This window comes from Aythya fuligula, chromosome 8, assembly GCF_009819795.1.
Source record: "Aythya fuligula isolate bAytFul2 chromosome 8, bAytFul2.pri, whole genome shotgun sequence".
Classification (NCBI taxonomy): domain Eukaryota; kingdom Metazoa; phylum Chordata; class Aves; order Anseriformes; family Anatidae; genus Aythya; species Aythya fuligula.
The window spans coordinates 12265113-12278986 of NC_045566.1; the positions used below are offsets into that span (position 1 = coordinate 12265113).

Consider the following 13874-nt stretch of genomic DNA (forward strand, 5'->3'; position numbering starts at 1 on the left):
CCACCATTTTCAGAAAAAGGCAAAATAAGAAGCTCTTAGCATGCAATGGAAAACTTAAAAATCACTTTGGAATAGAACAGGGGAGAAACAGTTTCTATCATCCAATAAAATACCACCAGAAAAACAATGAAATATGTCAAGATAGGCTGTACAAGTTGAATAACGATCCTGTCTGCCTGGTCAATTTAAATAGGTGACCTACGGTCATGTTAGGTTGAAGATTACCCACCCGGTATTTTACTTCATGTCCTATTAACATATATGCTGCAGAAGGCTATATGAAAACATTTGTCCTACTTTGAACTTTATGCTTCCCTTCAAAACGTTTTATATTCTTCACATTCTACCTAATTTGCGAGATTCTAAGGGGGAAAAAGCAAGAAACATTTCAAGATAGCTTTTATTACATTCCTAAGAAAATCCCATCATCTTTTTGGATCAGGATAACTCCAATAATGTATTTTCTGTTTTCCCAAGAACTATGAATTTTGACAGTTGAAAAATAAACTCTAAGCTTAGTACAAAACAGCATGCCTCTAAGCCAATCAGTGAGAAAGCTGAAAGTCAATACACCAAAACCGCTACACACTAAGGTAAGAAACTCATCTTCCACACCCTAGCAATGTTCCAAAAAACAGGCTTTCTTCTCTATTTCCTTCTACTGGCTAAACTTAGCAATTGAAAGACTGTTAAATACATTTTAGGAACAACAGTTGTAGAAAAAAAGTATCATGTAAAAAGAAGCGAACAAATGACTCACCCCAACACTAAATTCATGGAATCAAAATCCAAATGGGACACACCTAACTTTTTCTTGTGTTAAAAATGAAGTCAAGTTACACATTAAACTACAGACCATCATACATTAAGTAGCTTGAGAAACTGAAGCACAACTATTAATTTAGTTCAAAAAGTCAATATATCTAAGCTTGGCTGTTTAGAAGAATATAAATTAAAATAGATTGCTTATTATTATTAAATCACAGTTTAAAAACTTAACAGATTATGAACATTTATGGTCAAACAAATAATACTTTAAAGAATGAAGAGTGATCAAAACAAAAATTATACCCTACACCGTTATGTATGGGATACATTTCAAATCTGTTATGTTTTTGCCAATTTTACCTTCTACATGGAGCCCTTCTATGGTCCATGCTCATCGGCTCACCAATGGCATACACTCAAAGGATTCCTCTTTACTGGTAGTAACTATCTCAGGACCTGATTCTATGAGCTATGATTTGGTGCTTGCAGCATCTTCAGCACTGTGTGTGAAAATGAAGGCAGTATTTTTGAATATTTTTCTTTAATGTACAGATAAGCAGGACTTTTGAAAGAGGAGCAGCACATTTTAGAAACAGAATAATCAACAAACAAATAGATGCTGCTTTACTTTAAGCTAAAAAAGGAAACAAAAACCTGTACCAGACCATCTGTAAGACATACAAACATTTTAAACTATCATAATATACAGCAATTCAGTTAAAGTATCATGAAACAGGATACACTGACTGCTATGTAGATAAAATATTATTTGCTGTACTGTTAACATTTAACTGGTGCACATGCTTTTCCAAATAAAACATACTAATCTGTGAAACTCTAGAATCTATTTTCCTACCATGTCAAGTATGAGTAAGCAAACTAATTTATCTAAAAATTCCACTAACACACTGTAACTGTAAGAAAACTTAACAAGTTCAGTGATAACAACAAGAAGTTATATTCTTTATATTTAAGTCTTACGTGTTTGAGCAAGAACAGTGCCCTACTACAAAAAACATTTGTGAAGGCTGTTGAAGTTTCTAACCAAAGTAATTCCTGCATATTTTAAAGGTTTTGATTCTTTAATTGCAACAAGTAACTATTTGAAGAAAAGTAACAAAAAATACTTATTTTGCTTAACTTCAATTAATGCAATCTACTAATCTTTTCTAAAAAAGAAAAAAAAAAAAAGGATACATATTTACCTAGAAATAGAAACAATTGTTTAAAAACTTAAAAGACTTTCCACTGAAATGGAACCATGAGTAACAATGCATTTGGGAAAGCAGCAGATTGCTTTTCAATACACAACCACAAAGATCTCACAGGGACAACATTAATGTACTGAAATATTTAAATTTATATACTTCCTTAGGTTGTGCTTACCTGTTGCTTTTTTGCAGCAGAACCTAAGGTGGAAGGTCTGGGAAGGCACTGTGAAGTATAAATAATTGCACTGTTTGCAATTAATAAAGATTTTATACCTTAAATGAATCAAAATCAACAGCCTCCATTTTGTGAATGATAAAGAATCCAGTGAATTCAATTTTGCTCAGTTTAGTACATCATAAATGCACCATTCTATAAGGTTATCTACAAAATACCATGCAAAATATCTGAACTATTAAACTTCATACCCTACACTAAAGATAGCAAATACTGTCCTATCCTTTTATAAGGTACCAGAATAATTCCTAATTGTAAAAGGGATAAAAATAATTCCTTCTATTTCTACAGCACAAAACATACATTGCTAATTACCTGAATAAACTACTTCAATTTTTTCAAGCCTTAACTTTTACTTCTCTGTGCAGCCACTCTAAAAAAATGTATTCTCAAAGCAACAATATGGTGTTCCAAAGGATAAAGCAAGTAACAGATATAGAATTAAAACATACCTACATCACTACATATCTTCAAACTAACTGAAGACAAAGACAACTTCTGGCTATCAAGTGGTTCCAAAAACTTCAATGTTATGATATGCATACTTTAATACACTGAATGATACAGCCGTCTCAAAGAGTACTATTACTCAGAAACAAAAACATGATTTTCTTTAGCTATTGCTGAACGTTTCACGAATACTTACCCACAAAGCTCACATTATGTGTATGTAATATGTATATACACAAACCTATGTTTTTGAATTAAGAAGCAATTACGTTTTCCTAAGATATCAGCACTGTATTCCAACATAATATTCACACAAGTATGGCATTTTCATTATGTGGAACATCGACAAAAAGATACTGTTGCAGTTCATCAATTTGTCATTCTGATGTACTTACAGTGCAATGCTCCTTGAAGGAACAATCAAGGATGATACACAGCACAGTCCTCCTCACCCCTATAGAGCTAGTTCTATACTGGCTGGATCAAACCTGCACTTCAACAGACAATGGCAAGACAGACTGTATTGCATGTAGTCTAATATATGCAAAGAGCCAATAAATATGCAAAGAGCAAACATAGGATTTCAAGAGAATCAGACTTTTAGTATGAGCATTAGAGCAATAAGTTTCAAGTATATTAAAAAAAAAAAAATCAATTGATTCAAATACTTGTCTTCAGTATTTACAAAAACAGAAGTTATCTGCTTTGCAGGAAGTTCTCAACCACTCCCCACCACTCAAACAAAACAGCGTTTCAAGGACAGATGCAATTTTTTTTTTTTTTTTTTTTAAACTACTATGCATACCATATTGACTTTTCTACACTGAATTTTGAAGTGGACTACTTCAAATTGAAGGCTTAAGCACATTACACTTAAAATAAATGTTATAACTAGTCTGAAAAATCCTTAAAATAGTTATACAGGAACAGTTTTGAAGTATTCAATTAAGAACAGAAGCTCTGTTGTAAACAGCTGTACAGGTCTGAAACAGTGGTCACATATAAAAGGAAATTTCACTGTTAATGCAATGGAAGTATGCCAAAAGATCACTTTCTTAAACACATGCAGTTTTAAACAAATAGAAAGAAAATTAAGGTATCAAGATTATTGGTGCTAGGCAGCAACACACAATGAATGAAAGAGATCCTCCACCTATAACTATTCTGCAAGAGGGGAAAAACATGCTAACGACAACTTCTTAAAACTCTGCAAAGTTTCAGGGGGAAAAAATCTCATTTCTGTACAGGTACCTTGATTCAGCGTTGCAAATCAATCCTCTAACTCTTTAAATACCCACATATCCAACTTACCGACACAGGAGGTTTCATATTATTTATTGTAAAGCACAAAACAGGCATTTTAAAAGTGATAAAGAATACATTGAAAAAGTACATTTATATCACAAAGCATCGACCACATAATTGCAAATACATTTGCTGGAATGTGTACATCTACACTAATACTAAAAACAAACCATTTTTCATTTCTACACAGAAATATTACCTCCTATCAGTAGTGATAGATATTTTGTACATTTTCAAAAACACTATTTTTTTTAACCAAACAAAATTAAGATCTTCATCAAGGCGTCTGCATCCATACATTTAACAAAGGTTTTTTCCCCCACACAATGAAGCAAATACTGTATTGTCCACTTCTTATTATTGGCCCTGTGCAGAAGAGATACATAAGAGATACACAAAAAGTTAAAGAAAATCCTTTAAATTGCGCTAACTCAGGAGTGAAGCCTTTAAGAAAGAAAAATTGGTTAATGTAAATGGTGGTGGCTTCTTGCATGGTTTTCAAAACCCTGGGAGGAGAAAGTTTCTTTTTCTTTTTTTAAAAATCAAAATCACCAAACATATGGATAGATAAAGAACTCAAGTTATCCGGTAAACAAAGTCATCTATTAATTATTCTGATAGTTATTTTGCTAGAAAAAAAAAAAAAAGAAAAGATGCATACTCCAAAGGTAACAAAGCAGGAGACATGCAAAAAAATATCTATATAATCACTGAAACAGAAGCCAGCCAGAAAAGCACGTTTAATAAACTGTACCTGTGGTGCTGGAGGATGTTGTGGCATTCCCTGTGGACTTGTCTGGGCGTAATATGCTGCCTGTTGTCTGTAGTACTCAGCCCATGCCGCACTGTAATCTGGCTGACCACCTGGCGGAGCTCCAGCAGGCGCAGGAACTGCTTGACCTACAAGTATTTACATTTATATAGCTTTGCTGATGCAATACAAGTGAGAAAATTTCAAAATCTCACTGCCTAACAAATGTCATTTTGTTTATCGCAATATTTCTTGAAGGCTTTTGAATAGCCTTGTGGTTGCTCCTTTTGACTTAACTGCTCTTCCCATTATTTTAATGCAGTGATGCCCAAACAAAACCGAGAAACCATTAGGACAGAAAATTCTCACTCTTGAATCATGTTCCAGAGCACTAAGTGTTTAAAGCATCTGATCAAAACTATCCCAGTCAACCAGTAGCATTTATATTGAAATACAGGTCAACAAGGGAGATCAGATTATCTGCCTAGACTGACAGGATTTATCATATTATACAGGCTGCATTACTTAATTCAGAAATGAATTCATTCTCCCAATTTTGGCACCCTTAATGTGATTTTGGGGTTAGTACATGTTACTTTTTTCATAAGAGCATTGATGTTTGTGAACATTTATTGAAAAACAGAGTATAGATCTGAAACATCTCTCAACCCAAGTTGCAAGTTCCAAGCCTCTAAAAGTAAGTGTAAACACATGCACGCAGCTGAGAACTACCAATCCTTCCAACAAAATCAAGCTACACCTTAAAAACTTTGCAAAGGTGAGAGACTAATACACCAGGACTCTGTAATGCATCAAAAATATTACGGCTCCAGCAACAGGGGAGCTTCCCAAGAACAAGGGCTGAAAGGTTTCAATCCTATCCAGAACCCCTCACTTTTTATTCAGGTATAAGTTCACTGATCACCCTTCTGCAGAAAATGAATACACAGGATTCTAAAACTGCTTTCTAAGGTATCAGGTTGTTTTTTTGTTTGTATATTTTTAATACTTTTACACAGAAAATTCACATGAAGACGACTAGTCACCCACACTTCTCTTACATGCATGTCTTTTCTCCCAGTCCTCCTCAAGTGTGAGCTGGGAAGCCAAACATTTGGCAAAGCACTATCCTGAATGTTTTCAAAATACTATCTTCCTTTTCCAACCATCTCTACTATTTATGTATTTTTTCCACTTACTCTGTAGATGTCATATTAAAAGAAACATCATCTTCTCCATCAGTTTTTGAGTAAAGCAGTAAAGCAAATATTTCCCAGAAAAACATTAGAAGTTCAGAGCTGAAACCACGTTACAATCTACACTTTTGATCAACAATTTTCACCTAAACTATCTTCAGTATGGTTTCTAATTATCTCAGGATGCACTTTTTGCAAATTTATTATTAATCTATGACATCAGAATTTAGGTCTGAATCCAGTTACTAAAATCTAAGGCATTTTTTATGCATTATGACCCAAGAATCTTTCAACATTTAACCAGCTATGCTAAGGCAGTGCTTAAATTCAAATAATACATCAAACATAGGAAGTTTGACATCTACGCTTACTGCCCTAGAATGGGTTAGTAAAAGCTTGCAATATTTTAGCTGCATTGTTCCTCCACTAAGTACTGCAAGCCATTCTGAAACTACACATGGAATTCAGCAGCTTAGTCAAAACCTTCTGAGTGCACAGAACTGCACCGGAACACGCTCATTAACATCCAGATTCACCTGGAGCACTAATAAGTGAAACCGATTAACTGTATTTAAAGGCAACATAATAAACACAGAATATCTCCTCCATTAAGGCAGGCTAAGAAAGAAAACTCCAGAGGATTCTACATTTCTTCCACTTCTCAAACATGGAGGGTGATTCTAATACGGGAAAGTTTTTCTTTTCCCTCATTCATGCTACAATGCTGAGGAATCATTAAAGAATAGTTCTACTGTTTTATGATGATATCTCTTTATTACAAATCAAGACATCAGTATATTATAACAACTTTAAACAATACATTTACAAACTCCTATAGTGACATATAGATCATTTACTAAAGTGTCACTTCATGCTTAGTGGGAACTGCCATCCCTATAAGATTTTTAGGGCCCAGCTATACTAATCTTCATTTCAACTCTTGTAGGCAGAAGAATAGTATGCCTTTAACTCAAGACAACAGCACCAATATGTCTTCAAGAGTTAAACTGCTGTCTTGTTAACTTGTAATACACTAAGGAAGTTTAAAACAAGTTGTCTGCATTCATGGCTTCGGGTACCACAAAAATAAAAGGATCTGAGTCACCTACAAGATCCACATAGAGTAAACTTACCAGTGTGGATAAGTAATGTCATCAGTTCTTCAGTCTTACTTTTAACTGTATTTGTTACTCAAAGCAATAGCTCCTGAGTAAAATAAAGGTTTTAAACATAGGATGGATTTTGCCACTCTATTTCCAAGTTGGAAACAGGTTATTTTTAAGTCACTCTTATTATACACTTTAAGTCATGGGCAAAACACATGCTCTCTGTGAGTAGCTGTGTCCTATCACACTAGTAGGAAGTCACTTTGGAATACTGTATTAGACTTTTCATTGGGTAGTCCCAAGTTTCAGTTCAGTTTTCTGAAATGACACTTGTAAGTTTTTGTAACGGTTGTTTCTGTAATTATCTCTGCTGTGGAAAAAAAATGAAACTGAGTCCAAGAACGAACTGTAATTCCTACTTTTCCCCTTTTGCAATAGTTATCAGAAACAGGACCATTATACAACTACAGGAAGAACAGCAGTAGCTGTATTTCAGAGAGTGGAGCCCACAAGAACTTGCTGATGGAATGCCTTCCAATTTGTCAGAATTTTTACTATTACTGAACACTGTTAAACTTCAGGCAGTGTTTTTCCCTGCCTCCATATTTAGTGCTAGATGGGCAATCTCTGCTCTTCAGCCCCACTTGTTCAGTTCATCCTCTTTTTTAAGTGAATCTTAATTGAAATTACATCTTCCATCTCAAGATTTTTAACATGCTGATGAAGCAGGAAGTTCTCATGATTTATAAACACACTTTTCAAGAGTGCACATATCAAGAGCTCCCCTTCAGGCAAAGATCAGAAAAATAAGTGAAGATCAGAACTACTTGTTTTTCCTCTTAGATATCTGACTTTTGTGTTGGAATTTATCAACTTTGAATTTTAAGAGCAATTACTTACATTTCCTGATGGTTCCTCTTGAATTAATACTCCTCTTTGGACATGCTCCCAAAATCCTTATCAAAACTCTTTTTACTAGCTGGTATTTAGTTAGAGCACATGCAAGACTAGCGTAACCCAAACTTTGCTTTCCAGAGATAACAAGTAAGAGCCAACAACTTAGATTACTCTTAAAGATAATGAAATACCCTAGTACTTTGCACTGAAGAACATAACCTGAACCAAGAGACAGTAAATTTAGGAAAAAACACCAAATGCAAAACAACAACAAAAAAAATGAAACAGGAAGAATTTCCATTACATCTTAAAATCATGTCTTTAAAACTTCTGTTGCAATTGTCGTTTCATTTTTCATGATATACAATTCTTGAAACATCCCTTTAACTTTTGTGTTTCATGTTAACACTGTGCCAAAATCAGATGCTACTGTATGTTTGGTCAAAGTGAGATCCCAGAGCACTGGTATGTATTCATAAGGCCTCTATACAAATCTACATTATGCATAATATCCAGGAGCAGTCATTATGGCCAAAACATTGACATGCAAGACCTTACCATTATTTAAAAGACCGTGCCTTCTGCCAATGCATCAACAGCACATATTCTTTCCTTATTCAGTAAACGAGGAGCCTTGAACTTAATGTAAATTTATTTCAATTCTTCAAAGTGAAGCCAAGCAAAATATTTAAGAAGCTAGCAATTATACATAAACTGCAGTTTAAAATACAGGTCTTAAATGCTGCAGAGCAAACAACTCAAGGAAGCGTATGATATAAATGAAGGTTAGTTATGACATTTAATACCTTCATCACAGAAAGCAAATGTTAAAGAAAGAAAGGTACATAATTTTAACAGGATAGGCAACACAGCTATTGAACAAGAAAATCAACAGCTTCATAAAAAGCAGACCTCCAAAACATACTTTCATACACTTAAAAATACTCAAATTGAAGCATCTAAAACGTATTGTTTCCCAGTGATCAAGTAGAGACATTTAAGTAGTAAATGTTTTGCTAAAGCTGATTACTAGCATCAATACAAGTAAACGCCTTGAATACTATTTTCTGATTTTCTTCAAGGTTCAGGGATTTTAGATGCTACAGTTCGAAGACAAATGGATAATGCATTTTCTTTAAGAAAAAAACCAACACATCTAATGAGTTATGCAGATCTATAGCATCTTACTATACAACATGGAAAACATGCACACATACCCATTTTTTTGTAGTACTCCTCCCATGCCTTTGTATAGTCAACCTGTCCTGCTGGTGCCGGATTTGGTTGATCTCCTGAATTAAACAATAACAACAAAAAAGGTCTAGATAAAACTACAATTTCTGTTTATATACGGACATAAGAATCATCACCTGACTTTTTCAGTAACAATCTCAATTACGTTATTCAAATTTGACCCTAGAAACCTATGCGGTCCAAGCTACTACAAATACAAATAATTACTAGAAGAAACCACAAAGAATTACTTGAAGCGCTCAGTGTATGTTCAGAATTCAATTGTAAATTGTATGTCACTCACAGTACAAAATACTAATTAAAATGTGTTAAGCCTCATGCAGACTGTAACACACAACTACATACTACAAGCAATTTTCCTAAAACCACTGAAAGTGATGCAACAGTTTAAGCAATTGACAATTAACTGTTTTGCTCTTTCACTCGTGACTGACCACACTACAAAGATGCAATTAAATCAGCCCAAGCTACTGGAAAAGTATGTCTTTGGAATTATATTACAAGACATATTCAAGATTACCCTCAGTACTGCTGAAATGAAGAATATCAACACTGAAGGCTGTAAGCAACAGTTTCCCAAGAAAACACCCCACCACAGAATAAGTTTACCCAATATATGAAGACAGCAATAAAAAATAATAGTTCATCTACACCCCCAGAAAGGAGCAATTAATTCTTTTCATTAAACTGCTACCTTGTCCATTAGTTTGGGTTGTAGCTGGTCCACCAGGAGGGGCTGCAGGTGGTGGCTGTGCTTGCTGCTGATAGTAGTGAGCATAATAAGCTGCCCATGCTGCTGAATTGGGATCTGTTCCTGGCTTGCCTATGAAACAAAAAGTAACCATTTACAAGAGTAATATGAACTGAATGCTGCTCTCAACTTACCCTGTTCCTATGCACTTGTATTTTCCTCCAAGAGAAAAATTCATCTAAACCAAGTAATCACGTCAACCTGTTCTTTTTGTTCTGGCACAAACTTTCTGTCAGGTTTCAGACAAGCATATGGTACAAGCTAGACTTTCATAGGACTGCTGAGATAATATCATTCTAGAACCCACACTACTATAACACCATTTATTAATTTTAAAGGTGATATAAGCAGAAACAGTCTCACATTTAAAGTAATCATGTTACTCAATGGCAGCAAAAATGAATCATTCCAGCACCAAACAATTTCAGTGGTTTCACTTTCATTATAGCCTCACACTAGCAACTCCAGCACATGCATGCTAAATATGTATTTCTGAAAATAGAAGCATACAAGTCTTACTACACATTTGCAGTGTTCGATAGGTAAATCTTAAGGTAAAAGCGAAATACAGAAACACAGCATTTTAAGAACCTGAATTCTCATACATGGCTATAAAGCATCACTGTTTACTTACAGCTTTTTAGTAAAAAAAATGATTGTAACACTTTCATCTTCTGCAGCTATCTCCATGCTTCCCTTATTTTTAACTACATCTAGGTAGGCCAATGATGGAGCTTCCTAGAGTCTTATTTCTCTAACGTTTTTCACATATAGCCTTTAGGAACGGTTATTCTTCTTGCTGAATCACACAGAGATTGATTACATTAACAGACTGGCAAACCACAGAAATTGTAAATCTACTATTAGAGACTATGACGTTTCATAACACAACCAGTATCTTTTAACACCATTTGCATCCTTAAATAACAAAAGTATCTGCAAATAAATGGGGCCAAATGATGGAAAAACTTCACATAGAACACAGACAACAAAATGTTTTAGAACTATATACAGGAACGAAAGAATATTCCCCCAAACCAAAAACAGGTAAGTGAGTGACTAACTGAAGAGAAATAAAAGTATTCCTTGAACAAAGTAGAGACATGAAACAACAAATTTCATGCAGTATTTCATTTGGCAGTAAAGTCAAACGTAACCAGATAAAATGCATATAATAGATCAGCATACAGAAAGCAAAGTTAACAAGCTGTTTCCCTTTTAGAAATACACTGCTTGCATTGACAACAGCGGATGTAAGCAATATGCCCTGGGACTGTGCTCAACTTTTCTGTGGAAAGAGGAAGACTGTCAAGGGATAACCTATTATGCATTACAGGAATGTTTCCACACAACCCAAACCGTTACATACCCAGCTTAACACGTTTAGTTACTGAACAAAGTGTACAGCAGGAGGAACCACATCTATTGAACAGCTTGGATAAAGAAACAACACTGCTCATGACAGATGCAACTGATATTGGCACAGTGTCATTTAACATAAAACTAACATGTACTACTCTAAAGTTACCTGTAAATATATAAAAAAGCCATTGCTTGGTTCCACCCCACACCCCTTAGTAGCTATTGCTCTAGAATAGAAGAACACTGTGTGGGATTCATTAAATCTCCAAAGAAATCTGGTAACTAGCTCCACTGTCATGTGACACAAGCATGATTTTGGAGAGCGTATCTGAAAAAATGACTGCAATAATCCATTTATTTCACTGAAATAAGTGTAAAAAAACACCTGTAAAAAATTCATTCAAGTAAACGCTAGTCAAAAGAAACACTGACTTCAGCTGCACCTAGGAAAAACTTCATTAGATTTGCAAGACAAGTGTTTATCTGAAAAACAATGATAAAATCATCAAGATGACGTCAAGATGAGTGTTTGTCATTTTTCTTACACATCGTTATGCAGAGAAATAATTTCATAAAACAAGGAAAAGGTGAGAGTGAAGAAGACTGCAACATTTTGGCAGTGGTATTGCATTAAATGACAGTTGGTAGGCTGAGAATTCAAGTCAAGTCACTTTGAATCATTTTACTATTAAATACTGTTAACAGACATTTTTTAATACTAAATGGAATACATGCAAAGCTACCGTAGAAGTCTGAGAACTGAAAATAGAGACGGTTCTTTGCCAAGAACAGATATATAAAAGAATTGAATATGAACAGAACTCTGTAGATTTCAACATTCCCCAAAGCCCTATCCTACTTCACTTTTGTCAGGACCAGTGGCTATCAGAAAATATTTACTCCATTTAAAACAAAAATCAAATTGAGATCTTTCAGTTGAAGTTCTGAAGAGGGTCTACCTCAAACAAATGAGGTACAAGTGACTCAAGTATCTAGCCTTACCATGCCTTCTGGGACTGCAGTTCAGTTTCCCCACTTGCTCTAGTCCAACCAAAGGAAGTAACTCTTTTAAAGAAAGTCAGGAGACTAAAACTTCGAGAAGTTGTAATCAAGAAAAAAATCCTGATTTTGACAAAGATAAACAGAAGTAGAAGAAACAGATTCTCCAAAGATGGCTTTCAGAAGGAAATACAAAACCATTATAAGCAAAGCCTCAAAACACATAATCCTATCCACTTTACTTGCAACAGTTCAACAGAAGTTTTAATAGTCAAGAAGGATTGAGCAGATCTGTGTACCATATTCTTAGGAGCAATTTCGTATACGTGAACAAAAGCTAGAAATACATAATACAGCATACTGGGCAAAGTCAGGATCAGGGACACTGTTCAAAATAAAATAAAAAGACTCATTGAGTATTAGGAAAGAAAATACATCCTAATTAAAGAACTTTATGTAAAAACAAAAGCTAATCATATTCCATTACAAGAATAATGAACTGATTTGCACAAAATCAGTTAAGCAAGCACCTTGTAAGAAGTAGCATAAATTGGGAGGCAAGATCAAAAACGTTCATTAAAGAAGCATATTCCAGCTGTGACAACTCAATTTCAACAAATTAAGCAACACAGAAGCATAAAACGTATAAATTGAGCATCTATAAAGAAAAACCTGAAGAACAGCAACTTTTTCTGATTTACCAGCGTAACACAAATGCAGTAAGAACACACATTTGTAAGGACAAAGTGGATTTTACTGAAAGCGTATCACACTACAGTAAACTGTTGACGTTTCTTACCTGGATCTGGCGGATTTGGTGGCTGCCAGTGTGGATAAGCATTTCCCCATCCTTGCGGAGCATATGGAGCTGGAGGACCACTATAAAACATCAAGTGAAACACAGTGAAAGCCAGTCCCAGGATCACTGGAAAAAAAGGAAGCTAGCTGAAGCAATACTTACTGAGGTGCAGGGCCAGGAGGCCCTGGATTATAAGGAGCTGGGTTATATGGTCCCATGGGAGCACCAGGACCTGGTGGCCCAGGAGGTCCATGTGGGCCAGGAACAACACCATGGGGTCCATGAGGAACAGGTGGACCCAATGGATTTACAGGACCCTGTAAAATGGAAGTAGAGCACAGATGAAAATAAACCCCCAAGTCTTTGTTCTTCTGCAGTTTAGAAGTATAAATCTGAACCATTTAAGAATGCAATCCAAAAGGTTTGATGGCTCTTAAATAAAGACTGGAGAGTCAAGTCTTTTTTGATAAATTAGGCTTATAAGTAGTTATCGAATACACTTAAAAGCAGCTGTGACAGTAATAACTAAGTTGCATTTATTTCAGTTTTCTTGATAAAATGATTTTACAAATAAACATGGATTTTTCCACAAGTTGTTTCAACAACAAAAGGACGTCACTGTTTAAAAATAAACTGACATGTCTAAATCTGGCTAATCTTAATAACTACATGTTTATAAGATCAGGTACAAAAAATAGTCTGTCAACTTGTTTACGTGCATACACATGCAAACAAAGTACAGTATGTTTTAAGAACTGTACCTGAAGAATTAAAACTGCACCTAAACATA

At 34.8% G+C, this 13874-nt stretch overlaps 1 protein-coding gene across 5 annotated transcripts in view; it reads right to left on the reverse strand.

Annotated features, from left to right (window-relative positions):
* Window positions 1-13874, reverse strand: part of FUBP1 (far upstream element binding protein 1) — a 36488-nt gene that overhangs the window by 11646 nt on the left and 10968 nt on the right. For 4 of the 5 annotated variants that reach the window (XM_032192154.1, XM_032192157.1, XM_032192152.1 and 1 more), the window contains 5 exons: window positions 13247-13401; window positions 13085-13164; window positions 9868-9996; window positions 9137-9211; window positions 4724-4869 (listed from right to left, as the gene is read on the reverse strand). In XM_032192154.1, coding sequence (XP_032048045.1) covers window positions 4724-4869; window positions 9137-9211; window positions 9868-9996; window positions 13085-13164; window positions 13247-13401 — 585 coding nt within the window. Of the gene's footprint in view, window positions 1-4266; window positions 4336-4723; window positions 4870-9136; window positions 9212-9867; window positions 9997-13084; window positions 13165-13246; window positions 13402-13874 lie in introns of those variants that run through there. The other variant, XM_032192153.1, reaches the window with a different exon arrangement.